The 26296-nt window shown below is 47.4% G+C and overlaps 1 protein-coding gene across 2 annotated transcripts; it reads left to right on the top strand.

Annotated features, from left to right (window-relative positions):
- Positions 1-1772: 1772 nt before the first annotated feature.
- SCARB2 (scavenger receptor class B member 2) lies at positions 1773-24911 on the top strand. 2 transcript variants are annotated; one of them, XM_069855037.1, is made up of 13 exons: positions 1773-1934; positions 8994-9151; positions 13927-14074; positions 15182-15370; positions 16061-16152; positions 16879-16998; positions 17871-18049; positions 18592-18710; positions 20710-20783; positions 21554-21605; positions 22229-22387; positions 22528-22598; positions 23893-24911. In XM_069855037.1, exons 1-12 carry the CDS (start codon positions 1818-1820, stop codon positions 22555-22557), a joined length of 1437 nt encoding a protein of 478 aa, XP_069711138.1. In that variant the 5' UTR covers positions 1773-1817; the 3' UTR covers positions 22558-22598; positions 23893-24911. The 2 variants fall into 2 exon arrangements, with proteins under 2 accessions (XP_069711138.1, XP_069711137.1); XM_069855036.1 differs by lacking the exon at positions 22528-22598.
- Positions 24912-26296: the final 1385 nt, after the last annotated feature.

Here is a 26296-nt window from a genome sequence, read left to right as displayed (position 1 = left end):
CAATGTAGAGACAGACCAGACCGGCTTCCTGCTCACTCTGGAGTGCATGCGTCGGGATATCCTCACCACAAGCAGCAAACACCAAGCAGTTAAACTACTCTAGGTGAGAAAAGGGTCTCAATTCCACTGCCTCAACAGCCCTGGACAATAGGTTTAATGTGCTGCAGGAGGAGGCATCTGCTTGTAAAAACTGTCCCTGCAGCCGATCCACGTGGAAGGCCAGTAGACAGTGTAAGGGAAGGTTTATGGTTCCAGAGAAAGAATTCCTACGCAAGATTTTCTTCCAAGGGGAGAATTCCCTTGCTGTAGTTAAATTACCCTTCAAAACTGGATTCTAACTATTTACTCTGTCACTTGCTTTTTGGAGAGATGATGATGAAACAGAGCTAAGGACACCATTTTGGAGTGGGAATCCAGGTGGAAACCAGCTGCTAGAATAATCTTTTTTTACTGCATGGGTGGAACCAGAACAATTTCAGTTTTCCAAACAACTGCGAGATGTGACCTCATAGCCCTTCATAAGCACAAGAAAAGCACACACAGTGACACGGTACTGTCACTAACATTGGAGGAAGCAGTGTTTGTAAAGGAAAATGCTTTGGTCCTTCATTGCAGGAAATCCACCTGGTGGTCCGCTTGCCCCCTTGTAGGGAAGGTGTTATTTGGAGCCAGCTGATGATGGCAAGCAGCCAGCCTCACAGTTTGGCAGGGAAAGAGAAAGGGAACTGACTCATGACTTTCAAAACAGGAGCACTGCAGGCAGCTGGGTTGTGGTTAAGGGACAGGAGCCCTTCACCGCAGACACTTCTCTTCCTTTGGTGCAATGGGAAGGGCATTGCTGGGAAAGTCCGTGTTGCAGGGATCTTCCCCTGCTGCTCAGAGTGCCTGGGAAGTGATTTTGGGTGAGAAGGAGTAGCAACAGCGCACACTGTCTTTTAAAGGAGAAATGGGTACATCAATTTATTTCTTAGTAGAAGCTGAACTGTACTGAACTATGGTGGAATCGGAACCCTGTAAAGCTTGGTTCGGTCTAGAGAGAGTTAGTGTTCCCTACAAGTTTCTCCCTGATCATCTCAGAATCACAGAGTGATGGAATGGTTTGGGTTGGAAGGGACCTCAAAGCCCATCAGTCCCACCCCTGCCAAGGGCAGGGACACCCCCCACTGGATCAGGGGCTCCAAGCCCCATCCAGCCTGGCCTTGAACCCCTCCAGGGATGGGGCAGCCACGGCTGCTCTGGGCAGCCTGGGCCAGGGCCTCCCCACCCTCACAGCAAAACATTTCTGCCTAAGATCTCACCTTAGTCTCCCCTCTTTCAACTTCAAACTGTTCCCCCCCGTCCTATCCCTGCTTTTGCTGATCAAGAGATGCTTGCTCCCCGTCAGGGCCCCTCTCCTTGCTGAAGAACGGCTGGGTTTCTGCTTGTTTTGCAGAAAAACCTTTTAAAGATGCCTGCTGCATGGAGAGACGTGCACTACCAGATCCATCCGAGCAGCCAGGCAGGACACAGAATCATAGAATCACACGGATCTGATAGAGCCGGCCCAGGGGAGGCCAGGGGGCTGCCCCATCCCTGGAGGGGTTCCAGGCCAGGCTGGATGGGGCTTGGAGCCCCTGATCCAGCCGGAGGGGTCCCTGCCCACGGCAGGGGTGGCACTGACGGGCTCTGCTGTCCCCGCCAGCCCCAGCACCCCATCGTTCCCCCGGCCCGGGTGTCCCCGCCCGAGTCTCCTCCCGGCGCAGGCGGGGCCAGCCTCGCTCCCTCCCCGCCGCCCGCGTCCCTGCCCGCCGGCAGCCGCTCCAGCCGCGGCCGCAGCCATGAAGTCGCTGTGCCTTGTCACCGTGGGGGTCCTGGCCATGACGCTGCTCATCGCCAGCGTCTCCCTGCTGGTCGCACACGTCTTCCAGACCGTGGTGGACCTGCAGGTGAAGGAGGTGAGAGCACGGCCGCGGCCCCTGCCTGCTTTATTCCTTCTCAAAATAACCCTGGGAGGGAGGGGGAGGCGGGGGGGCGTTGTCTGCTGCCTCCTTGCAGCTGCTGTGGCTGGGCGAGGGCAGGAGCAGCCCTGTCCTCTGAACCCCTGCCCTCCGAACCCCTGCCCTCCGAACCCCCTGTCCTCTGAACCCCCTGTCCTCTGACCCCCCTGCTCTCTGACCCCCTGCCCCCTGAACCCCCTGACCCCTGAACCCCCTGCCCCCTGAGCCCCCTGCCCTCTGAACCCCCTCCCCTCTGAACCCCCTGTCCTGCCAACTGGGTAAAATCCACGTACAACTCAGTTCTCTTGAGGCAGCTTTAGGGCAGCAGCTGTAGCGAGGAGCCCTCTCCAGAGCTGCGGTATGTGAGGTGAGCAGGGTACCCCTCCTGTTTTTCCATCCCTAGGACAGATCCCATGCTGCTTTCATCCTGTGGCTTGTTCTGCTGCTTCGTTCATCGCAGCCTCTGGAGCACAGCCCAAAGGTGCCGTGGGCTGAAGCACGTGGTGGTTTCACCCTGTTGCTGAAGGCTGCTGAGCTTCAGGGATGCCCATCCTGGCCTTGTTATGGATGCAGAGCCCTTCACCCTTCGTGGTCTGCCTCAGCTTTTGTTCCCCTCACACTGGCTTTTTGCATTTCTCAGGTGGTCCAGGGTCAGCTCTGTTAGTAACTCCCTCAAAATACCCGTGAAGCATGTGAGTGAACAATGATTTATCTGCCTATTCTGAGTTATATCATCCTCTCTGTTACTCTGACAGCGAAACCAAGTGCTAACAAATGAAGGGGTTTGAGCAGTGCTGTTGTCTGTCTGGTGACCAAAGTCTGCTGATCCCCTGGGAAGCTCTACCCAATGTCATGTTCTTTTCTTTGGCGTATGGACGGGGTGAACTTCCTAATACAGGAGCTGTGTTATCTTAACTTGAATCAGTTTGGCTTAGCGAGTGCCATGTTAGGTTGGCAGGAAGCTTACAGCAACTTGTGGCATATCAAGGCGTACCTATAAACTCGAGGGAATAGCCAAAAACCCCCAGCTATGATAGGGTAAGCTGCTGTGCAGCCTGCCAGTGTGTTAGTGCTCTCCAGGATCTGCTCCTACAGCTTCTCCTACGGTGTCTGTTCTCAGGTCCTTACCTCTGCCGTGCTGGAGCGTAGCAGGTAATGGATGGTTTATCCTGAAGTCATTTAATCATCAGCCTGTACCTTTTCTAGCCAGTCTGAAAGCCAGGAGTGAAGCGATGAGTGTTAATGAGGCAAAGCCGTATGCAAACCAAATCAAATCAGTGCAGCTCTGCATGGGCATGCACAGTTCCATCTCTCAGGCCTTGGGTCTGTCATCCTCTGCATCCCACTAGAAGGTCCAGTTTCAAGTCTATTCCATGCTCTTACCGAAAGAGCAGTGGGGTAAAAAAAAAAACGGTTTGATGGGAGAGTGTAGGGCTGTCAGGAATTAGGCGTGATCCTCCTTATGCGTATTATCTCTTAGCTACACGCTCCTTACCCTTAATGGTTGATTATGTAAGAGTAAGTTGGTGTTCGCTCAGCAGGGCTTTCTGTAGAGGAGGATGAAGTTTCCAGAGCTCAGTTGTTCCCTGCTTACTGCTCTTCAGCTCGTGGTACTGTACATCTGGATTGCACAGAATCTGGTGTCCTGCTCCCTGTGCTGGCCACTGACACCTTCCTGGCCTTCTCTGGGAGCCACATGCACAAACTGTGGAAGTACAGCTGCCGGCCTTAAAGCAACGTGCTCCCAGTCACCCTGCTGATTCATCTGCTTTCCGCGTGCCCTTTCTCCTACATGAGCTTTTTCTCATTTCTCTGTAGTCTAGGAAGCTGCTGTCTCTTGTGTAACTGTGTTTACAGCTTAGAAAATCTTGTGCAAATAGACAAATTTCAATTTGCCTTTGAAATGTGGCAAGGCCTGAGCTTTTCCAGCTCTGTGCTGTCCAGGGCGTTGGACGTGAAATGCTACCTCTGCACACTGGCCCTTCTTGGCCTCCTCAACCTCTCTGTCATTGGAGGAGTTGCAGAAGGAGCAAGAGGTTGCCCTTATGACAGCTGGTGTTCCTTTGAGGACTCTCCAGCAGTCTTGAGATGGAGCTGGCCTGCGGGGAAGAGCTGTCCTTGCAGTCTCAACTACCGCTGAAATGGAAGACGGTGTTTTTGAGCAGCTGAAGCACCTGTCTGTCCAAACGCAGGACCTGTGAACTGCTGAGGATGAGTCGGCTTTCAGTGCATTTTATCCTTTCAAGCCAGAGGCAGCGTTCTTGGATACAGAGGTGGTGTGGGAAGAGTGGGGAATCCAGACGGCGTCAGGCTTCCCATCCCCTTGAAAATCCACTGGCAGATGCGTACTGACAAAGACAGAGGGAGTGCCTTTCCTGGAAGGCGTTCAGATCTTGTCAGCTGATTCTCTGTCTCATTTGCCAGTCTTATTGGCTTTTTGGGAATTAGAGTGCCATGCCAGATCAGAGGTCCACCCTGTCCGGTTCCTGTTTGTGGTCAGGGGCTGGCACCTGAAACTCCATCAGATAAGGGCAAAAAGCCTGTAATGAACAGAAATAAATTAGCTGCCCACAGGAGAAAGACCTTTCTCGCTGCTAGCAGTGAGAGACATAGCTCTCTATACATATGTGTATCTCCTTATGCTATATGTTGGTTATGCAGTTCTGTATTTTATTGCCATAAGCATGCAGGTTATGAACAGAACAAGCTTTGATATATAGAATCATAGAATAACCAGGTTGGAAGAGACCCACTGGATCATCGAGTCCAACCATTCCTATCAAATACTAAACCATGTCCCTCAGCACCGCGTCCACCTGTGCCTTATGCACCTATTTCCAATGTGGGCTATCAGCCCTTTACCTCAAGTGGTTTGTTTTTGTACCATGCCTTTCACTGATAGTTTTAGTAAACATTTAATCTTATAACCCCTTGAAATTCCACTGGACTTCTGTTGCCGGCTGTCTCTAGAGCCAGATCACCTGGAGTGTTTAGGACCCAAAAGGACATGAAAGATGTTTTGCCCCTTGATTTAGTTCATGTGTTGATCTGCTGTTGTTTAACGTAAATGCTGGCACTTTAGGCGCAGTTTAGTGTTGAGGCTTGGATAAAGTTGAGATGCTCCTTTTGAGGAGGTATTCCAAAGGTGCGGGGGTAGAGAAGCCCACTCAAGCCCTATGGCTTGTCTTAAAGCTGCAATTACATTCTGTCACAGATGAACACATAAAACTGTGACTTGGAATTAAAACATTCTGCAGTTCTAGGGAAAAAAAACCCAAAAGTGAAATTTGTTTTTTCGTGTAGGTTCCAGAAATATTCAGTACCATTTCCCACCCCGGCTGTCACTCCAGTAATGGGTACATTTGGGAGGGAAAGCTCGTGTTGGATTTTCTTTGTGTGAAGCCTGATCAAGACACCAAAGAATGAAAGCTGCACATTCAGGACTGGCATGGTTAATAGTCAGTGGGAAGGATACTGTGGCACAATTGAAATGAGTGTGGGCTCCACGTGGAAAGAAGAATCCCCGCTCTGCTTCTGAGCAAAGACTGGAGATCATATTGTACAGGGGGGTTTAGGTTGTGATCGCATGGCAGGTGCACCCTTGCATCTCCCTGAGATGGGATCTCAGAGTCTGTGGCCTGCAGAACTGGTGTCTGACATCAGATTTTGGAATACTTTAAATTGTATCTCTTATTCTTGCATATGTATATCAAGAGGAAAGGTCTGATTCTCTGGCCTTGTGCAGTACAGTAGCAATAACTGCAATGGAGCTATATATATCTTAAATTAAAGGCAGTTCTGTGATCTCGTATCTCACAGCCTGGCCAACCTCTTCATGAACACAAGCCCTGACAATAAACAAGGAACCCCAGTTATGTAACAACAGCCCCTGCTCCAGTGTGGAGTGGTCAGCAGTGCTAAACTGGAATGCCGGCAGCTGAGGGACATGGACATGTGTTTTGCTCAAAAATACGTGCTCATATTTTTCTTTCGGGTCCAGACTGTGTAATGTTATGTGATGGATCCAAACTTCCCTGGCAATACTTGGGGCAAAAGAGGAGAACAAGCCTTGCCGTATTTTATTATTTGAGAGTTGAATGAGAGTCTGTATCAGGAGTTTGTGAATGTGGGTGTACAACTGGTGCTGTCACTGCACAGTGCTATAAATAGGCACAGTATTTCTGTGGCAGAGTCAAACACTGTTATGCAGGTCCAGGGAAAAAAAAACAAAACACCAGATGACTTTGTTTTACTACCCTTTTGCTCTGTGGCCCATCTCCCAGGGGCTCACTTACAATTTAAAAATCTCACGAGCCTGTATTTAAACCAACCTGCCAGAGAAAAGTTTCTTCATTTCCTTCTTATTAATGGAAATGAATTATTAATGATCTGGTGCATGTGTGTATAGAGTGAGTGTGGTAGAAACCCATGGTACATTAGAGCTGATAGATGGAGTTGGGGAGCTTGTTATCTAGCTCAGGAGAGGGAGGCTCGTTACACGTTGTGTGATCCTTCCGTCATAGAGGAGCCTAAAACCAGAATGAATGTGACCAGAGTGCACTTGTTTTTTAAACATTGCACGTTTATACTGAGTAATAATCTCTCGTATTTGTTGCTTCACATGAAAGACATTTAAGCAATAGGTAGGTGCCCTGAATATCATAGAGTGGTTTGGATTGGGAGGGACCTCAAAGCCCATGCAGTCCCACCCCCTGCCATGGGCAGGGACACCTCCCACTGGATCAGGGGCTCCAAGCCCCATCCAGCCTGGCCTAGAACCCCTCCAGGGATGGGGCAGCCACGGCTGCTCTGGGCAACCTGGGCCAGGGCTCCCCACCCTCACAGAAAAACATTCCTTCCTAAGATCTCATCTTAATCTCTCCTCTTTCCGCTTAAAACCGTTCCCCATCGTCCTGTCCCTGCCCTCCCTGATCAAGAGCCCCTCCCCAGCTTTCCCGGAGCCCCTTTCAGTACTGGAGGCTGCTGTAAGGTCTCCCTGGACCCTTCTCTTCTCCAGGTGGAACAACCACAACTCTCAGCCTGTTAGTGCCAAATATGCTTGGTAGTTGTTAGAGAATGGTTGGTATTCCTGCATACTGGTGGTCAAGACAGGCAATCGTTCCTCTGTTTATCAGTGTCAAGCTTATACTCATTGTGTTTCATTCAGGTGAGAGCTGTGAGCTTTGTACAACTTCAGATGCGAGCAGACATCAGTAATTTGCTATACCACTGTATCTGACTTATTTGCGTACGCAAAAAGCCACTGCAGTCATCTATAAGTGTCCTAAATACATTGCTCTGTCCCTCCCAGCCCTTTATGGTGACATCATGGAAATGGTATGCCTGATTTGGGGAGATTTTCTGTCCTGATCCTACAAACCAACTTCAGGAGGGCACTGTCAGAATACAGAGATGAGCCTCCATGGCACAGAGCACAAGGAAACAGGATTGAAATCATTGGGTTGTGCAGGAGATGGTACATATGAGATGCTGGTAGCTGCCAGAAAATGCAGAAAGCTCCTGAAGCGCATCTAAAATGTATAATTTTTGTGATGTACACAGAATACGTGGTCTGAAGTTCACAGAGGAAAGCAGCCTGCAACTGTGAAGTGCTACCAGCTGGGCTGGCTTTCATTGCTATTCAGCCACGCTGCTGCCATTCCAAGCTCCTGCAATGAGTTTTTCTTTGGAACAGCCTCCTCTTTATCTAATCATTCAAAATTACAGTCTACATGGAGAGACACAGCTCCGTAAGTGGGAAGGCCAAGAATGAATCCTGAGGCGACTGTGACTGGTGACGTTAAGACCCCATCAACAGCCGCCAAGAAACGGCAGCTATCCGGTCTGCCCTGCTTTTCAGCTTGCACTTACAATATTTGACTTGTTTTCTCTGAAGAGTAAAAGGAGCGAGTGTTGATGAGATCTATTTAACTGCAAATATCCCCTCTTCCCCTTCTTCCGCCAACAGGTGATATGGTTTTCAGAGATGTAGTTTTCTTTGTGCTTATTCCTGAAATTCCACTCTTCAAGCCAAATTTCTCTTTACCACTACAGTAGCAGTAAAGGTATTGTAACGATACAAAAAGCTTTGATTTTGGTGGTGTTGGTGGGGATGCTTTTACAGTTGGGGTGAAACTGATCTCAAATGAGGGCTTGAGCCTTGCGTTATATGTTTCTGCTGGAGCTATATGCGGGTGCAGTTGTGACTTTCCTTATAACACGTGTGCTGGTAGGTAAAGGAATTAATTACTTAAGCACTTCTGCCATAAAATAATAATGTATAGCTTTTCTTAGGTAGGTCCACGTTTTATGGATTACAAGATAGACCGAAAGCTCGTGGGTCTGGAGATGCATATGCTCACATTGTTGGAGGAGAGTAAATAAAGACAGAAGAAGAGTCTTTGCTCTGTACAGGGACCTCCAAAAGGCATAATTCCTGTGTGCCTACATGAAAGCAGTTCCTGTCACTTCCAGGTTTTCCTCACGGGTCACTGAAAAACAAAGTCTGATGGCTTTGGAGACAGACTGTCACAGCTGTACTGGAATCTGACAGTCTTCCGGAAAGCAATCATAACACAAGAAATCCACGCTTCTCTTCTGGCTTTGCTCCTCCTTTGAGGTCTCTCTCAGGACCTCTTGGCCTCCCACTGTTATGTGCCACTCTTGGCTGTAATGTTGGCACATTTTGTGATGTTCTACACCAGGTTAGGGGGTTGCTGATGCAGGAAATGCAACAGGATCGCAGTGTAATAGCTGATAAGTCTTGGTTCGGAAGGATGTGAGGCAGAAGTGTTTGTGGGGAGAAGTGGAGCAACAAAACCAACAACAGTATGACCCTGGCTGCCAGCCGTTGTAGCATGTCTTATCTTGATGATACTTAGGGAGATGCTTCAAAGTAAAACATATCTGTAAGTATTTGTAGAATTGGGGTCTCAAATCCTATTGTCTGTGCTTGTTGCAAGGGCATTTAAGCGTCATACAGCATCTAACAGTTCCTCTGTTTTTCTCTTGTTTCAGGGAACAGTGTTGAAAAATGGCACGGAAACCTTTGAGGCCTGGGAGGACCCTCCTCCACCAGTCTACATGCAGTTCTACTTTTTTAATGTGACCAATCCTTTAGAAGTGCTTCGAGGTGATACTCCTCTTGTAGAGGAAATAGGGCCGTACACCTACCGGTAGGACCATTTCACTTGTTGCACGTTTCATTAAACCTGTTGTGTGTGAGGAAGCCAGAAGGTGGGATCCAGAATGCTTGGGATTCTGTTCTAGGAGAAAACCTAGCTGTTAATGTGTGCATAGAAGTTTATTCGGGGTCATACCCACCCAGCCAGTAAAACTGGAGCAGCACTTGGAGAAGCCTGCAGTCAGTTTCAGTGACTTCTGTCAAATTTTGCATGTTGCTGTTCCTCGGCTGCCCAATACAGCCCGAGTTGTTTGCATCCTGGCTCACTGTCTTATGAGAGAAAACCCAGTGACCAACTGGGTGATGTTTGAAAGTCTGGGGAGAAGAGTGTTGCATAGAAATGCGATTCCTGTGCTCGCTCAGAAGTCAGTTCCTAGCAGAAGTTGCACGATTCACATAGGTGAACACGTGGCTGGAAAGCCAGTTAGAGTGTGGTACTACAGGGATCTTTCACAGCCAGCCCTCACTATGAAACCTGCTTAGTTTCAGACAAACCTAACATCTTTATAGACAGATGGACTTGCTGAGGCCACATGTGGTGCTGGAGCTTATCCAGCCTCTTGAACTCTCTTTCTGCATGGTATGGCTACACACTGAACAGGCTGAGTCTCCCACATGTGGAGAGATTGTAAAGTCACTTACAAATGTGTTTGCCTTCAGAGCTTCATTCTGCTCTGCTGCATGCAGCAGTGTAAGTCAGGAGCAGGCCTGTGGCAGAAGGTGTTACGGTCTTCACAGTCATGGATTTGTGGGAACCATGGCAAAAAGGCGGATTTCTCACTGTCAGCCTCACGTCTGGTCACACATGCTCGATCAGATTGGGCACCGTCTCTGTGCCAGGAGGAGTTGTCTTTACCTGAGCTGCAAAATTATCAGAACCTGATTGTTAGTATTTAAAAAAAACACTATAGCGTAAAAGGGAGAGCCTTCGTAGTAGCTATGGTCTCTGCATGTCTTAACTTTCTGTTTCTTTGCTCTCACACCTCAGCTTTGCTTCACCCTCTGCCATCCTTCTTTTCCCCTCATGTCTGTTTCAGTACTGCGTCTGTTTAGCCTTGGCAAACTGCAAGTGGTACTTTGACAAAGTACATTGTATTAGATAAACAAGCAGAGCTGGAGGAAAGATGAATAAGCTTTCAAGTTCCCAAGCTTTTCTTCAGGTCCTTGTAGTGCAATGCTGTTAATGAGTCAGCCAGGTAATCTCTCTGTCAGGCAGATGAACAGGGCTGGCTCCAGAGCTGCGTGAAACCACACAGGCTCATGCTCTTAGAATGGACGGGATCATTAAGCTCAACATGAGCCAACAATGTACGCTCGCAGCCCAGAAACCAGCCGTATCCTGGGCTGCATCGAAAGGAGCGTGGCCAGCAGAGCGAGGTAGGGGATTCTGCCCCTCTGTTCCTCTCTTGTGAGATCCCATCTGGAGAACTGTGTCCAGCTCTGGAATCCTCAACATAAGAAGGATTTGGAACGGGTCCAAAGGAGCCTACAAGGATGATCAGAGGGCTGGAGCACCTCCCATACAAGAGAAGTTGGGCTTGTTCAGCCTGGAGAAGAGAAGGCTCTGAGGAGATCTTAGAGCAACGTTCCAGTACCTGAAGGGGGATACAAGAAAGCTGGGGAGGGACTGTTTACAAAGGCTTGTGGTGATAGGATAGGAGCAACTGGACACAGGCAGATTTAGACTAGACATAAGGAAGAATTTCTTCACTGTGTGAGCAGGCAACCTGTTCCAGTGCTTCACCAGAGGAGCTGTGGCTGCCCAATCCCTGGAGGTGTTCAAGGCCAGGTTGGATGGGCCTTGGGGAGCCTGATCTAGTGAGAGGTGTCCCTGCCCAAGACAGGGGGCTTGGAACTGGATGGGCTTTGAGGTCCCTTCCAACCCAAGCTACTCTATGATTCTATTAAAGTTGGAAAAGATCTCTCTCTCATCTTACCCAGTCCAACCATCAGCCCAACCCCATCGTGCCTGATAAACCATATCTCAAAGTGCTACAGCTACACATTTTTTGAACCCCTCCAGAGGTGGTGACTCCACCACTGCCCTGGGCAGCCTCTGCCAGGGCTTCACCACTCTGTCAGTAAAGAAATTTTCCCTCATATCCAATCTTAACCTGCCCTGATGCAGCTTGAGGCCATTTCCTCTCATCCTATCCCTTGCTGCCTGGGAGAGAGACCAACATACCTCGTAACACCTTCCTTTCTGAGAGCTGCAGAGAGCGATGAGGTCTCCCCTCAATCTCCTCCAGAGTAAACAGCCCCAGGTCCCTCAGACGCCTCTCATAAGACTTGTACTCCAGACCCTTCCCCACACTCTGGTACTCAGTCCCCTTTTCTAGCTTCTTTTTTCCCCTTTCCTCCGTTCCAAATATCTTCTGGGTGTCACGCACAGCCTGGATTGTGAAGCTGCACCTTATCCCTGCAGGACTTCGGTGGGACGGACAGTGTTGGTGGTGTGACTGGGTTGGCTTGTGCCCAAGCTGCTGGTTTGTGGCTTGCTGGGAGAGCCTTTCCTTGCAATGCACGCCACAGCCTGGCTGCGAGTGTGTTGGGTGGCGCAGGCTCTCCCTGAATTGTTTATTGCAGCATGCAGGAGGGAGACTGCACGTTCCAGCACTGCCTGTTTTGGTTTCTTCTGGCTTGCTTTGGTTAGCCTAGTTTTGACATGTCTGAACAGGATTCGATTGCGCAGGGCTGTGTCTGGTGGAAGAACGAGGGGAGTCAGAAAGGGGAGTGCTCTTTTCCAGCAGATTCATTAATCCTTGCCTAGCTGTGGCTTCCCACTGTAGCAGGATGTCCGAGTGGGTGGGGGAAGAGAGGAGCCGTGTGGGAGGCGAGGGAGAAGGAGGGATGTTGCAGTCATACTGCACGCTCAAGCCAGAGAATAAACACCAAGTTTGCTTCACAGGCCCCATGCAGCAAAGCTTTAAGGACTCATTTAAGTTTAGCACATGGCAGAACGCCTAAAACACCCTAACATGAGGTGCACGGCACAGTGTTTTTATAAAACAGGATTCTGGAAGTGAACTAGCCCAGAGAATCAGAGGGAAAAAAACCTAACAAGCAGCAGAGAGGAGGTGGGACGGCTCAATCCTCTTCTCTCTTCCTGAATGTTCTTCCCGCTAGTCAGAGTTTTGACAAATGTAGTAGTGCTTGTGTTTTTGAATCCTGGAAGCTGAATTTGCAGCATATAAAATAATTAATTATAAAGTGCAAGCTGCTTCTGTGCCCCGGCCTTCTGAGTCCCAAAGAACACTCAAATATTGTCTGGTCTTGCACACAGTTACAGCTTTTTGTCTTTAACACCTGAGATGCTCCTACTGGTATCCCTAGTCAAGGAGTATTATTTTCCTTTTGGAGTTGGAGAGGCTTCTGAGGTTCTCCCTGGCCTATTTTAGAGAAGGCTCTTCACACCTGTCCCTTCCCACCCCCTCCATTGAAACCCTAGGGTATAAAGTAGATTGCTGTACTCAAGGCTCTCAAATCAAGCTGGAAGTGTTGCCAGACCAAAACCTTCCTGGGTGGTGGGGATGCTGGAAAGCGGTAGGTGTGCTGTTTGTGTAAGAAAGATGGGAAACAGTTGGTTTCTAACAGGAATGGTTTCATAGGCCTTTCCAGTTTGCTTTAATGGTGGGAGACTGAAGCAGTGTTAACACAGCTTGGTGTGAAACTGCAGGGGTGGATCTAGCGCAGCCAGGGTAGGATCTGGGATCTGAAGTGAATGAAAACCATGATTGCACAGAGTCTTGCAGAATAATTCACCTTCACATCTTGAGACTTAAAATTTACACAGAAAGCAAAGTGATGTAACAGTCAATGAGCTCTGGAGTGGATATAGACTTATGACATACAGTGCATTTCACTTCATCTGTACTTCCAAAGGCTCAGGCTGTGAGCAGACAACCTGCCATTCCCCTCGTCGGGTGCGTTGAAGACACAGACGTAGCTCCTTTTGAGCCAGCTGATTCTGCAGAATTGTGTGTTTCTTGCTTGTAAAGTGGTAGGGGCAAAGGACTGAATTATGGTTCTGGTGTGTGTTTCAAGCTAATTAAGATCTGACTTCATCATCAGGCCAGCAGGTAACATTTGATATTTCTTGCCGACTACACTTGTTTGTCAGCAATCCCGAGTTCTGTGCTGCTTGTCTGACTGCTTGTCTGAGAAGGAAACACCCGGGCCACGTGGAGCATTCAACAATCCAGTTGAATTTCTGTCAGCCTTCCTCCCTGAGAGCTAGAGGAGAAGAGCTAAAGTGAGGCTTGTTCTGTGGTTGTGTCACGTGTAAAGCCAGAATTCCTAGTGCAAAGTACTTTGAAGCCAGCAGAAAGATCCTAGTAGGCTCTTAGGTGAATGAGAGGCGAAGCCTATGTCTTGTTCTGCCTGGGAGTGACTTTTGCCTGCAGCAAAGAGGCAAAATTTTGTTTTCAAGTTATGCTCCAAGGGCAGTCCCATATGTAGTGCTTCTAAATCCTTCTGCGATGTCTGAAATGGTTCTCTTTCCTTGGAGCTTTTTAAAGATGAGGCAAAAATATAAAGTACAGTTAACATGCAGGGTGACATTTTTGGAGGTGCTGTGTGAGGTCTGATTCAGCTCATGCTGACACAAAAGCGAGTTCTATTGATGACAAAAATTAATCTGCTCCTTAATGAACTGAAAATCTCACCCTTTATGTCCCTAAAACAGTAGAATAGCTGTAAGTTAATTTCAGTTAATGTTTATGTGTACTTGTTTGACTTGATTAGAGAACAAACTGTCTTGCTTTTCAGAGAATACAGGCCAAGAGTGCACGTCCAGTTTTTGGACAATGGTACCAAAGTGTCTGCTCTGAATCCGAAGACGTATGTGTTTGACCCTGAGAAGTCAGTTGGAAACCCTGAAGTGGACCTGATTAGAACAGTTAATATTCCTGCAGTGGTGAGCTCTCTTCTATTTCTGCTCGGGATCCACACTGATATACTTTACAACTTGCAGCTTGTTGCTTCAGACAGCTTGTCTGTCCCTTTGTGGTGTGCAAACATAACTGAAGAACAAGAGAGACGGCTTATGTCTGGGGCAGGTACTGCATTCAGTTCTGCTTTGGACTGTTGTGGGGGGTTTTATTATGTTCCTTGCCTCGCCAGACCAGTATTTTTGGTCTCATGCAGGGATAGTGAGAACAAGCAGCCCTAAAGCTGTCATACGTTCTGAAGAAATTAGACTGCACTAAAGTACTTGCTGGTTGTGTAACTAAGCCTTTACTTCCACACCAGTTTAATTGACTTCAGTTACAGGGTATGTTCATTTCTACTTTTCCCTCAGCATTTCCGAAAGTGCCTTGTCTGATTTTATGAATGAATACATAAATGCACTGGATAAAGTAGTAGATAGAACCCAGCTTACTAAAAGTGGCAAACAAAACAGTCACTGTATTCTTCCAAGTCATTTGGGCTGTAGTCTTATCTTTGTTCAGATTTCTGACTATGATGTACCAGGCAGCACCAGAAGAACTACAGGTTGGTTCACTCAAGGAATATTCCTTTCATTTGTGTTTTCTTTTTTGAAGACTTGTTGTAGGATCACTTGTCAGCTAGAAAGGAAATGAATTTTGATATTGTTGGCATTTTGGAGAAATCTTTTGAAAAATGACTTGTAGAAATGTAAACTGTAACTTCCTAAGGGTGAACCTCAAAGCACGTCTCCAGCTGTAATGTACTTGTGAAATTCATGCTGTTTGGAAAGTTGTTTGGCACATTTTTCTTAAAATCCATTCTTAAGACTGTGGCAGTGAATGGCATGGAACTGTGCTGGTTGTGTGCCTGCACCAGGCTGAGTGGGAATCTGCAAGAGCACATCCCTGTGGGAGGAAAGCTGAAGAACCTGTCAGCCAGCATATTACTTGTCACGAGTGGAAATAAACTGAAAATGCAGTTGAGACACATGCAGTGCTGAGACGCGTCTGTGGGTGTGTGTTTGTATGCAGCTGGTAGTATTCACTCCACAGTAAGTCTGACCCACTGCTCCCTTTTCCCAATCCCCTGGCAGACTGCGATGGAGTGGACCAGGTCAACCCCTCTTCAGTTTGCCACAGAGGTGCTGCTGCTTCTGTACCAAGAATCCCTGTTCACGGTTCACACTGTTCATGAATTGTTGTGGGGCTACAAAGACAGGCTCCTGTCAGCCATACATCTGTTGCATCCCGAGATCGATCCAGTATTTGGTCTCTTTAATAAGGTAACTGGAATGCCGGACTTGCCGATGCTTTAAATGTGCTTGGACTGAGACAAGGAGATAGGCTGCAGGGATAGCAAAAAGGAGTTCCCTTCTTAATTTGGGTGTACCTAGGCACTGGCTGGTAGTACAGCTGGGAGCGTTTTATCTGACTTCCCTTTATCAGGTTGGGGATAAGCTCTCCAAGGGTGGATTTGAACTGCTCCTGTGGTCGCTTGAATAACATGGGCTTTGTGGGGCTGGTTGTGCAAACTACTAGAATGATTTCGTTAGTAATTGATTGAAATCGTGTAATTCCCGTGCTGGAGCCACTACTGGCTTCCTCGAGGTCTCTGGTTGCACGTCACTTTGGGCTGTGGGGAATCCTTGTTTCTTGGAGATCGTGTGCAGTGCTCAGGTTACTCCTGTGCTGTTATTACTTTTTTTGCTAAGCGCTGATTTTTTGGTAGCAAATTTCAAAGCGGAACAAAAGGCCAATAAATGTTATAATTCCTTTAACTTGGGAGGTGCAAGAATCTTGTCCAGTCACTTCCACTTCATATATATTCAAGGTGGAGTTTAATGAACTGCACTTACACCGGGGGGGTCCCTCACTCCTAGGGTAAATGTGAAATGGTGACAGCTTAAGCTCTTGCCACCCCGTGGCATTACAGAATGAGTGGAGTTGTTAACAATTCACGTGTCTGTTTGCAGATGAATGGAACCGATGATGGAGAATACGTTTTCCTAAGTGGGGAAACGAGCTACCTTAACTTCTCCAGGATTGTGGAATGGAAAGGAAAAGAGTAAGTTTTTCAGGGTGGTGTGGCCTCTGTCAAAACTTTTTCACATTTTGGATGAGTGTAAGCCTTGTTTACAAAGAAGGCTCCTTTTTTTTGAGGATGGCAGTAGCTCTTAGCAGCTGTAGCTCTGGGCCAGCCCCCAGTATTCTGACACGTGTCACGTAACTACGAGAGGAAGACAACCCTGGCCCTTGGAGAGCAGCCAGCTGTGAACGCTCCCCTCTGTATCCTTGACTGCCCCTGTGCAGAGGTGCCCCTCTCTCCACTCCCTGCTCTAGGACACCCCTCCCAGGACCTGTGCAGGCAGTGTGCTCACATCTACGTGGCCAGCTTCCCAGATGCCACCCTTCCTTGCTGCTCTGTACCTGGAGCCGAGGCTGGGACACCTTGTGCCTGGGTATCTTAACACTTTTCCAGCGGGCAGCGCGTGTTACAGAGGAGCTGAAGATGAACTACCTAGAGCATCCCTCTCCTGTGAAACATCTGCCAGCAATTACAGATACGGGAGGAACTCTTACAGTTGTAGTCTCGCTCGCCTGGCACCAGTTTAAAGAGACTACAGATACAATTTAAACCCGTTGTAATCCTCTGTTTTGTTAGTGGAGCTGAGGCAGGAGGACTTGGGACTGTGCGGGTCTGATTTTCGCTTGCTTACACCATGAGCCGCCATTGCCTGACCACTCCTCAAAGCTCCTTTAACACTTACTCTCTGCTTTTTTTTTTTTCCAGGTCATTGAGCTGGTGGACAACAGAGGCTTGTAACATGATCAATGGAACAGATGGGACATCCTTCCACCCGCTGATCAGCAAAGATGAGAACATTTATATCTTCTCTTCTGATTTTTGCAGGTAAGAAGAAGAAAATATCACTCAGACTTTAAAGCAGAACATTTGTGCTCATTCCTCTTGAGGTTTCATGTTAGGTTGGTGGGTTTCCTCCCGTGATTTTATTTAACAGGATGAGTGTTCTGCATTTATTCATGGTATGAAGGGTGAGATTAACATCAAAAAACAACCCTATCTGGATCAAGTTAAGAGTGTGCTATTTCAACATAAAGTGAACATTTGGAAGATGAAGGGAAAGACAGCCTAGTAATGAGGGTAGTGGTAGGATTTATATGAACCTTGCCTGAAGCTTCTTTCCTCCAAAATCTTCCTGTGTGCCCTGCTTTTTGAGGGAACTCAGATTGCCATCCTCAGAGATTCATGACTTGACGTAAAGCTGTTTGATGTGCAACAAGATGCAGAAAATCTTGCTGTTCTCTTCTTTACGTTCCACCTTGTCACCTCCCTTGCCTGTTTGTCTGTAATGAACAAAACCGATCTGAAATTCTCTATTTAAATCAATATAGATGTGGTTACACTAAATGCAGGTCTTCCATGGCTGTGTCCCTTTCGTTGTGCCTCTCAGTTGCGCGTACCAGCACTGTCTCACACCACATGCAATAGCAGAGTGAGACCCTGAAATGCTGAAGGCAGGCATCACCGTCCCTGCAGCAGCACAGCTACTGGCACTTCTGTTCTGTGCAGTGGCAGAATTATGAGATGTGTATTTGCTGATAAAAGCCTATTATATTTAATACAGAAGATCCTTGGTTGTGGGCTTAAACCAAACCCCTAGCTTACTGTAAACTTAGGTTGACGCAGAGACATCATCCCAGAGACATCTGCAGCAGGTGCTGGAGACTCACAAATCTGGGTCTGGCGTTTCTGCCTTGCAGATCTCTCTACCTGGTGTACGACAGCTCAGGAACCGTTGCAGGTGTCCCAACCTACCGCTTTGTGCCCTCCACAATGGTATTTGCCAACACGACAGTTAACCCAGACAATGCTGGATTTTGCGTGCCGCCAGGCAACTGCCCTGGCACTGGTGTCCTCAACGTCAGCGTCTGCAAGCAAGGTATGTCAACTGGCGATGGGAGCAGGCTGGAAGGACACCGGTGGGGGACATATTTCTTCTTTCCATCTGGAATACATGGGGGGCAGTTTAGTGAGGGCTATGACTGTGCTCAGTGAACTCGGCCATCAAGAAGTGATCATTTGGTTGTAAAATGCAGTAGTGATCTTAGGGGTTGTTCCTGTCAGATGCTGTCTGCTCCAGCAGTTATTTAAATCAACAAATCGGAAGGAAATACCAGGATTCATGCTGAACAGCTTGGGCACTTATTCTCTGCTCTTATCCAGCTGTCACATCTGAGTAGTTGAATGAAAACAGTGCAAAAGGCCAGAATGCAAGCTTGAAACACGGTGCCATGCGGTGCTGTGCATGGGTAGATTTTGCTTGTTCTGAAGACAGGGAGTCTGTGTTGATTCTGTAGCTCCAGAACAGACTTCTCCATTCGCTGTAAATGGCACAGTGGGAAGTGTTGATGTCTTCAAAGATTTCCTCAGATCCTGCTCTGCATTTTTCAGGTGGTGACTTTCTATGTTTTCACATTCCAGGTGCTCCAATATTTCTATCGGCTCCACATTTTTACCAAGCAGATCAGAAGTTTGTAAAAGACATAGAAGGCATGCATCCGAAAAAGGAATATCATGAGACGTTTCTGGATATCAATCCTGTAAGTGCAGTCTTTTTTAAAGGGTTTTATAGATGAATCCAGGCATATGGATTTAGGTCACAATCTTGGATGGTGTGTATCCACACAGTCCCACTGACTGCAGGGAAACTGTACAGGTTTATCTGGAACGGATCTATTTGTGTTTGCTCCTGTAGTGCAAATTGTGCTGGATAGCAAGAATTAAAATGCTTTGTGCCTGTGCAATTAGAGATGCCATCAGACTCATAATGATGAGATGAAGGGGTTGCAATATTTCTCAGATCACTTTTCCTGTTCACCCTATCGTGCCAACCATTTGGGTATTATCTTGACCGTTTTCCCTAAGCTGAAAAAGGCAGGTGTGTGGGCCAAGGGAGCAAATCGATAAAGATTCAGTGGATGTTGGACTCAATATGGCTAGCATGGAGTCATGAGAGGAGAGATACAGAACTGTGGTGATTACATCTTTCATGGAAGTTTACAGACTTGTTGGTGTTCTCACCATGAAATGTCAGAACTAAAGGGAGCTTACAGCTGATGGTCGATGGTTTTGCACTTGTGGTTTAACCCCAGTAGGCAGCTAAGCACCACACAGCTGCTCACTCAGTCCTCCCAAGCAGGACAAGGGAGATAATCAGAAAGGTAAAAGTGAGAAAACTCAGGCTGAGATAATGATGCTTTGATAAGTTAAAAAGAAACAGGTTTCATGCTCAGGTACATGATTTAGTGGCAGATAGGAATGGTTGGACTCTATGATCCAAGAGGTCTTTTCCAACCTGGTGATTCTAAGATTCCATGAAAATAAATAAATTGAAACAAACCCAAGAAAAACAAGTGGAAAAAAAAAATCAGTTGGTCACCACCAGCCAGGCCTCAAGCAACAGCAGCCCTGGCAAACTTACCCCCCTGCTTTTTGTCACCAAGCGTGATGCCGTAAGGTACAGGACACCCCAGCTGTCACACTCTCTCAGCTTTCTGCCCGCCCCCAGCCCGCTCACTGGCAGGGTGGTGTGAGAAACGGCCTTAAGGCTGTGTAAGCACTGCTCAGCAATAAAACAAAAAACTAAGATAAAATAAAACAACAATAAAAACACAGCCATGTGTTACCAATGCTGTTTTTGTCACAGTTCCAAAACAGAGCCTAATACCAGCCACTGTGAAGAAAATTAATTCTATCCCAGCTGAAACCAGCACGGACCTGATCTCTGCATCCACACATACAAATGTAGGTTGAGAGGAAGAGGGAAATCATGATCTGTCTAGTTTAGAGAAACAGAGCGCTGTGGCTTATCAAGCTGTTCTGTGTGGCCAAAGCAGGAGGAAAGCACACAGTTCCTCTCTTAAGGTCTAGTGCAGATGCTGTTCTGTATCTGATTTGGTGCCAGGTTCTTCCTGTTCCTCTGCGGTTTTGTACTACCATAAAGTGACCTCTGTGCCACCCCTCTCCCACCCACTCTCCAGACTAAATTTTGCTGCTTAAACAAGGAAAATATTCCTGCACATCACATTGGAACTCTTACTGTAGTGGTGGTGTTACTGGGAGAAGCGTTTCCCACTTGTAACCTCTGTGGCCACAAAACCCCATGAACTGTGGTCTGCATCTGCTTTACAACCTTTAGAAAGAAAGGTTTATCTTGTTTCTGAGACTGCAGAGTCTCTGCAACCAACAGCACTTGGAAAGCAGAACAGACGATTGTGGCTGGTGGCCTCTTCCAAAACCACAGCTGGATCTGTACGAAAGGGGATCCTCTGTAGTCCAGGTGTGAGTTTGCACAGTACAGCAGCACCCTTATCTCTGTTGCAGCCCCTTCGCATGTCTGCAATTAAGAGACAGACTGAAATGTTGGTGTAAGAATTACTAGAGTATCTTGGTGAAGGAAAATAAATAATAACACTAAGTTGGTCTTCTCCTGCCTTGTCAAGCCCACACCAGTGTAAATATTAGGTTGTAGTCTCCCAGTTCATATTATTTCATGTTTACTGGAGCTTTTTTGACACTCTGATCTCTTTTATTCCGCAGCTGACAGGGCTTGTCCTGCAAGCAGCCAAGCGGATGCAAATCAATGTTCACGTCAGAAAACTACCTGAATTTTTGTAAGTGTTCTCTGCTGCTGGGTGGATGTCTCTGATCTGATTTGGTGTTCACAATTAATTTGTCTGCAGCGTTTGGGTGGAATGTTGGTTGGAGAAAGCAAGTGAGAGGAAGAGAAATCCGGTGAAATCTCAATTAGAAGTGGCAGTATCCTCTCTTCTCACAGGTCAAGTAGATTTTGCAGTTCCCTCTGCAGAGTAAAGACAGTATTGAAGGAAAGGAAGATGTTATGGACAGGTTCCGTGTATTTGATCTGCCAGATCCTCTTGGCAGAGTCAGTGCTATTTCTTCAGAATAGCACTGCCTGGTTTTCTAGTGCCCAGGAGCTGTTACAGTGACACAACCTAGGAGCAAGCTGTTGTTTCATGTGTGCGAAACGCTGAGGGGTAGGGGTGGGGGTGTTGCTGCCATATGCTTGTTGCTTGGACAATGGTTTCTGTGTTTTACAAATATGCGTAACCTTCAACATCAGCTTAGCTTAACATTCCTGCTCACTGGCACGAATCTGTCACTCAGTCAGTTACTAATGAGCCTCTTAGGATCCCTTTCTTTCCCAAATACGCTGTTGCTCCCAAAACAGAATTTATTATTCATCCTGGAGACTGAGACTGTTCCATTCCAGCAGGGAGGTGTGAATTGACAATAAAAAGGAACAGCGCAGAGGATTTTCAGGAACAGTTTCCTCGTTCGTTGTTCTGTTCTAATCTTCCTTAAAAACCCTCAAGCTGAAAATTGCAAAGCCCTGATTTTTAATTGTTGTTTTTGTACACAGTGAAACAGGCAACATCCGGACGCTGGTCTTCCCAGTGATGTATATAAATGAGGTAACTGGTTTTGTTATTTCTGAGCGGCATCGTGGTGTGTTCGTGCTTGCAAAATCCTGTCTTTAAGTTATCCTGAAAGTACGATACTTGTTGTTTTACACAGCAATAGGTAGGAAGCTGTTGCTGTTTCTTAACTAACACCCTCCTGCTGCTTGTTGACTGTAGCGTGAAGTTCAGCCCAGCAAAACACTCTCAGTGAGACAGTTCTTTAAATTTCAAAGGTATTGGCCACAAGGAAAAGGGCTGCTCAGGTGAGGAGGCGAAAGTTCACAAGATCACATCTGTTTTTTGAGGAGTCTTTTGTGAATCTTCCTGAATCATGGAATTTGCTGGATTCAGGAACTCCAGGGAACTTGTTTTGATGATGTACAGCACTATTCTAGGTCTATATTATTCCATTCCAAAACTGAGAGTTAAAGATCACTAGTTTCTTTTGAAATGTAGACCAGATGATCCCTCTGGCCATGTGAGGAGAGCTGAGAGTTCTTAGGGGAAGAGTATATCAAGAGGCAGTGGAGCAGAGGTGGAGAGTTGTGGGAATATTGTCTCCCTGCCCTTTACAAAAGTAAAGCAGTCTGATATAAAGGAAGCACAGAAATAAATCTCTTTTCTCTCTGTTCCAGAGTGTTCTGATTGATGAAGGATCTGCCAACAAACTCAAGCACGTCCTGCTGGAAGCCAGTGTTGTAACTGGAATCCCCTTCGTAATCATGGCTCTAGGAATTGGTTTTGGGATTATTTTTATTGTGCTGGTGTGCAGGTCCCGGGGAATCAGTGAAGAGGTCAGTAGCATTTGAATTTGACTTTGCTCACTGGACATCTGCCTGTATTTGATATTCTTTTCATTGATTTTACCTGTTCTTGTCTTTCTGCACACAAACACTTTTTTTTATGTTGTTTTTGTTTAAAATGACCTTTTTAGGGAGGGGAAGTTTTAATAGACTCAGAATAAATGCACCAGAACAAAGGGATGGAGCTAATATAAGAAACACGGTAAGGCAGGTCCTGTTTCCTGTGCCAGATTCCCTTGCCAACAGTAGTAAAAAAAACCAAACAATCAGCCTGTCTAGAGCACCCTGAAGGGCAAGATGCAAAATTCTGTCTATTTAGCGAGTGACAATCTGACGGTGTTCTCAGTAGAACCAGTTGTGCTGTGCCAGTTGATAATTTTTTAAAAGCATAATGCAAATTTATGACAAAAGAGCAGATGAATTTTACGGACAGTAGCATGCAGGAAGTTTTATCCTGCTAGACAGTACTAATTTGTACGTCTCTGTGAAAGCTTCTATCACAAAATGACACGCTGGCATAGAGGTTGCTGGTCACGTTGAAAGCTGATGCCAAAATCTCACCCTAATAGGCAAGGCAGTTGGATTCAGACAAGACAAACTATGGATCCTTTGCATAGAAGAATGGATTGGGTACTCTAGTAGGCTGTTTTCTCCTTGTAGTTGCTGTGGTCTTATTATGGTCTTGCTTGTGTGGTGTTTCCTAGTTTCTAACGGTGTGAAAAATTGCCCTCGTGCCTACCTCCAGAGCACCCAGCCACACTGTGCGTATGATTAGTCTTAGTGGGACCTGTCTGGGTCAGGGGTGCCCCTACCACTACGTCTCCACTGGGGCTGGAGGTGCAGTGGCACTGGTGGCACTTTAGCAGTGAGGTCTGCAACCTCCTTTCCTCAATCGGTGGCTTTGAGCCGCTGATCTTGGGCTCTGTCGGCTTCGTTCTTCTTTCTGGGTACCCAGGAAGTATTTCATGAGCAGAGACTCTCAGACCTGTCCCTCACAAGAGAGAACTGGTACTTCTTCCTTTGAGCTTCTGAGCCTGCCAATAAACTCCCCCCCTGCCTGAGGCCCCTACCGCAGGCATTCCTGCCCCCGCCCCCTCCCCGGCACCTAGAGCTTCATACAAGCTCTCTTAGATGTTCTTGAACACATTGGGACACCTAAATTCCATGTTTTCTCTACATGGCTTTTGTTGCTTTTCCTGCAAACAAAAAGCATTCAGATAGCCGTAACTCTCCAGATGATGCCCCTCCCAGGGCAGTTATGGCCTCCCACCATCCGTAAGGTGCCACAGTGAGCCCCAGGTCCCTGCCCAAGCTGCCATCCACCCTCCAGTGCTTTTTTAGTGCAGCGCTGGTTCTCTTAGAGGAAATCAGACTTAGAAGTAGGAGCCAAGAGCTTTTTCCTTTCCTGTTTGGAGTCGGCAACCCAGCTTCCCTGCTGTGGAAGCTCTCCAGTATGCCACATTTAACTTTGCTGTGTTGCGGTTGTTTTCTTTCAGAGCACCGAAGAGGAAAGGTCCCCACTCATCAGGACGTCATAGTAGATTTTCTTTAACACATGAACTTGGAGAATAAACTGTTAGAGCTGACCTAATACCAACTACCACTACCCAGTGTTGTCCACCATGAAGAGGTGATCACATCAAGTGTAACTGTTCGTGGTATAGAGATGGAAGAGAATCTGCACTGTTATCAAGGGAGGAGACTTTTCTTACCAGCTAAGTTACAACTTCAAAACTGCATTTTAAAACTGCCTGAGATCCTGCTTTTTTCAACCTGCACCGACAGCCACAGACCATCGTAATCACGCTATCGGCGGAAGTGGAACAGCCCGAGTCGCTACAGGAACGACACAGGGAGAATTCATGAATGGCCTTCAGAATGTGGGTGGCAAAGTACCCTTCTAGACACCGAGCAGGCTCCTGTACCGCCCAGCAACAATGGACAATTGTGCTGTAGGCCTAGCGTTGTCTTTTCTGTAAAGTGTTACGCACCACTTCTTACCAGTATGCACTGACTGATTGTTATTAATGTCACTGGTCCTTTCACACAGCTGATTTGTACAACTAACCCAAAACACGGCGTGGGACTTTGTTAAGCGTCTGTCGTTACCCGGTAAAAAGAAGCTGAGGATTTAAAATGCTTTTCTGTACAGAGCTGTTGACTGTTCTAACTCTGCGCAGGATCCCATTGCACGTCAGCAATGCATTTATCCATTGGGGTTTCCCTTCTGCTTAAAAAACACAACACCACACAGCGTTGTTCTTGATGGTGGAGGGTACAAAACTAGTGTTCCCTTTCCTCTGGTGTTTGTGTTGCTGTTCTCAGATGTGTGGTTTAACATGTATCCAGACCAGGCGGTTGCCTTTACTACTTAGGATAAAAGCACATCTCTGAATTAAGGAATATACAGGGTCTTTAAATGTCATAATGTGTTTTTTACTTGTCAAGTGGAAACTTGTTTGAAAAATCACAGAAGTATTTTTTTCCCCAATTAAAAGAGTATTCTCATTGAGAAGTATTTCCATTGGAAATGTGTTATTGTCCCCTAAACGGAGGCATTGGGTTTGCATTGCTGTGGTTTGGGGCTTTTTGTCCCTCGCTGGTGATTTGTTCAACAGTTTTGCTCACCTGGAGCCAGTTCTATCAAGGAAGCTTCATGGTGACTGCAGTTATTTATTATCTGTGTGAGCGAAAAGAACCTGGCAGAGCCCAGGCTCCTCACAGTCGCACTTCAGCTTGGACCAGCTTGGCAAACCCTTTTGCCTCCAGAGAAGGCCAGAGCTGCTATCCTGACCCCTGGCTGAGGAGCAGGACTCTGGTAGGACATACTCCTGCCTGTTGCCTTGGGAGCGGTCAGCCTAAGGATGGAGAAACTCATCACAGCTTCCTCCAGCCAAGGTATCCTGGAGTCCCTCCGCCACATGGCAGCACAGGCTTCTCCGTGCACCCCAGCGTGTTGTTCTGTGGGCAGCCAGGCTGGAAGTAACGCTCTGGAAGAACGCTTTGGGAACTTGCTGTGCTTGTAGCCAGACACTGCTCTTCTGGATGACAGAGATGGACTTGGAGCTACAGCTGCCTCAATGGTTTTTGTGCTGCCTTGGCTGATGGCTGGGAAGAACCTGCCCCCGAGGGAAAGTCCAGTGGATTCCCTTCCCCAGCTGCTGGCTGACTGCAACAGTGGAAGAGCCTGACCCGAATTAATGGTGTTGGGAAGGGGTGAAGGGAAAATGCTTCCATGGCAGGGCTGATCTCGGCTCAGCCAGGGGCTCTGCAGGTGCAGCTGAGCCCTATCCTATACAGCTGTATGGATCGCATCCTTGAGCTCTGGTAGACCAAAAGCAGGACCTTTTCTTCTCCCAATCCCATTAGAAAACCTGTGTGGGCATTGGAGTGATTCTCACCCCTCTGGAGTGATTCTCACCCCTCTGGAGTGTTGTGCCCAGTTCTGGAATCCCCAGCGTAAGGAGGATATGGAGCTGTTGGGAGCGAGTCCAGAGGAGACCATGAAGGTGATCCAATGGCTGGAGCACCTCTGCTGTGAGGACTGACTGGGAGAGTTGGGGTTGTTCAGTCTGCAGAAGAGAAGGCTGCAGGGAGACCTTAGAGCAGCTTCCAGTGCTGAGAGAAGCTGCAGGAGAGCTGGGGAGGGGCTCTGGATCAGGGAGGGCAGGGGGAGGACCAGAGGGAGTGGTTTTGAGCTGAAAGAGGGAAGAGTGAGACCTTGAGAAGAAATGTTTTGCTGTGAGAGGGGGGAGGTCCTGGCCCAGTAACCCAGAGAAGCTGTAGAGGTGTCCAAGGCCCGGTTGGTCGGGGCTTGGGCTTCGACGTCCCTTCAACCCAAACAACTCCACGGTTCTATTTGCTGCCCTCCCCTGCCCCGCAGTGGTACGGCCTACAGGG

The sequence above is a fragment of the Phaenicophaeus curvirostris genome, chromosome 4 (genome assembly GCF_032191515.1).
Source record: "Phaenicophaeus curvirostris isolate KB17595 chromosome 4, BPBGC_Pcur_1.0, whole genome shotgun sequence".
In the NCBI taxonomy this organism is placed as follows: domain Eukaryota; kingdom Metazoa; phylum Chordata; class Aves; order Cuculiformes; family Cuculidae; genus Phaenicophaeus; species Phaenicophaeus curvirostris.
Note: the sequence above shows the minus strand (reverse complement) of the source record. Positions and strands in the feature narration are given on the sequence as shown.

Bases quoted from the DNA above. Each gene is read 5' to 3' on its own strand.
- SCARB2 (XM_069855036.1), top strand. From the start codon at position 1,818: ATGAAGTCGCTGTGCCTTGTCACCGTGGGGGTCCTGGCCATGACGCTG. The intron at 1,935-8,993 runs GTGAGAGCACGG...CTCTTGTTTCAG, and splicing joins TGGACCTGCAGGTGAAGGAG to GGAACAGTGTTGAAAAATGG. The intron at 14,075-15,181 runs GTGAGCTCTCTT...ATCCCCTGGCAG, and splicing joins CAGTTAATATTCCTGCAGTG to ACTGCGATGGAGTGGACCAG.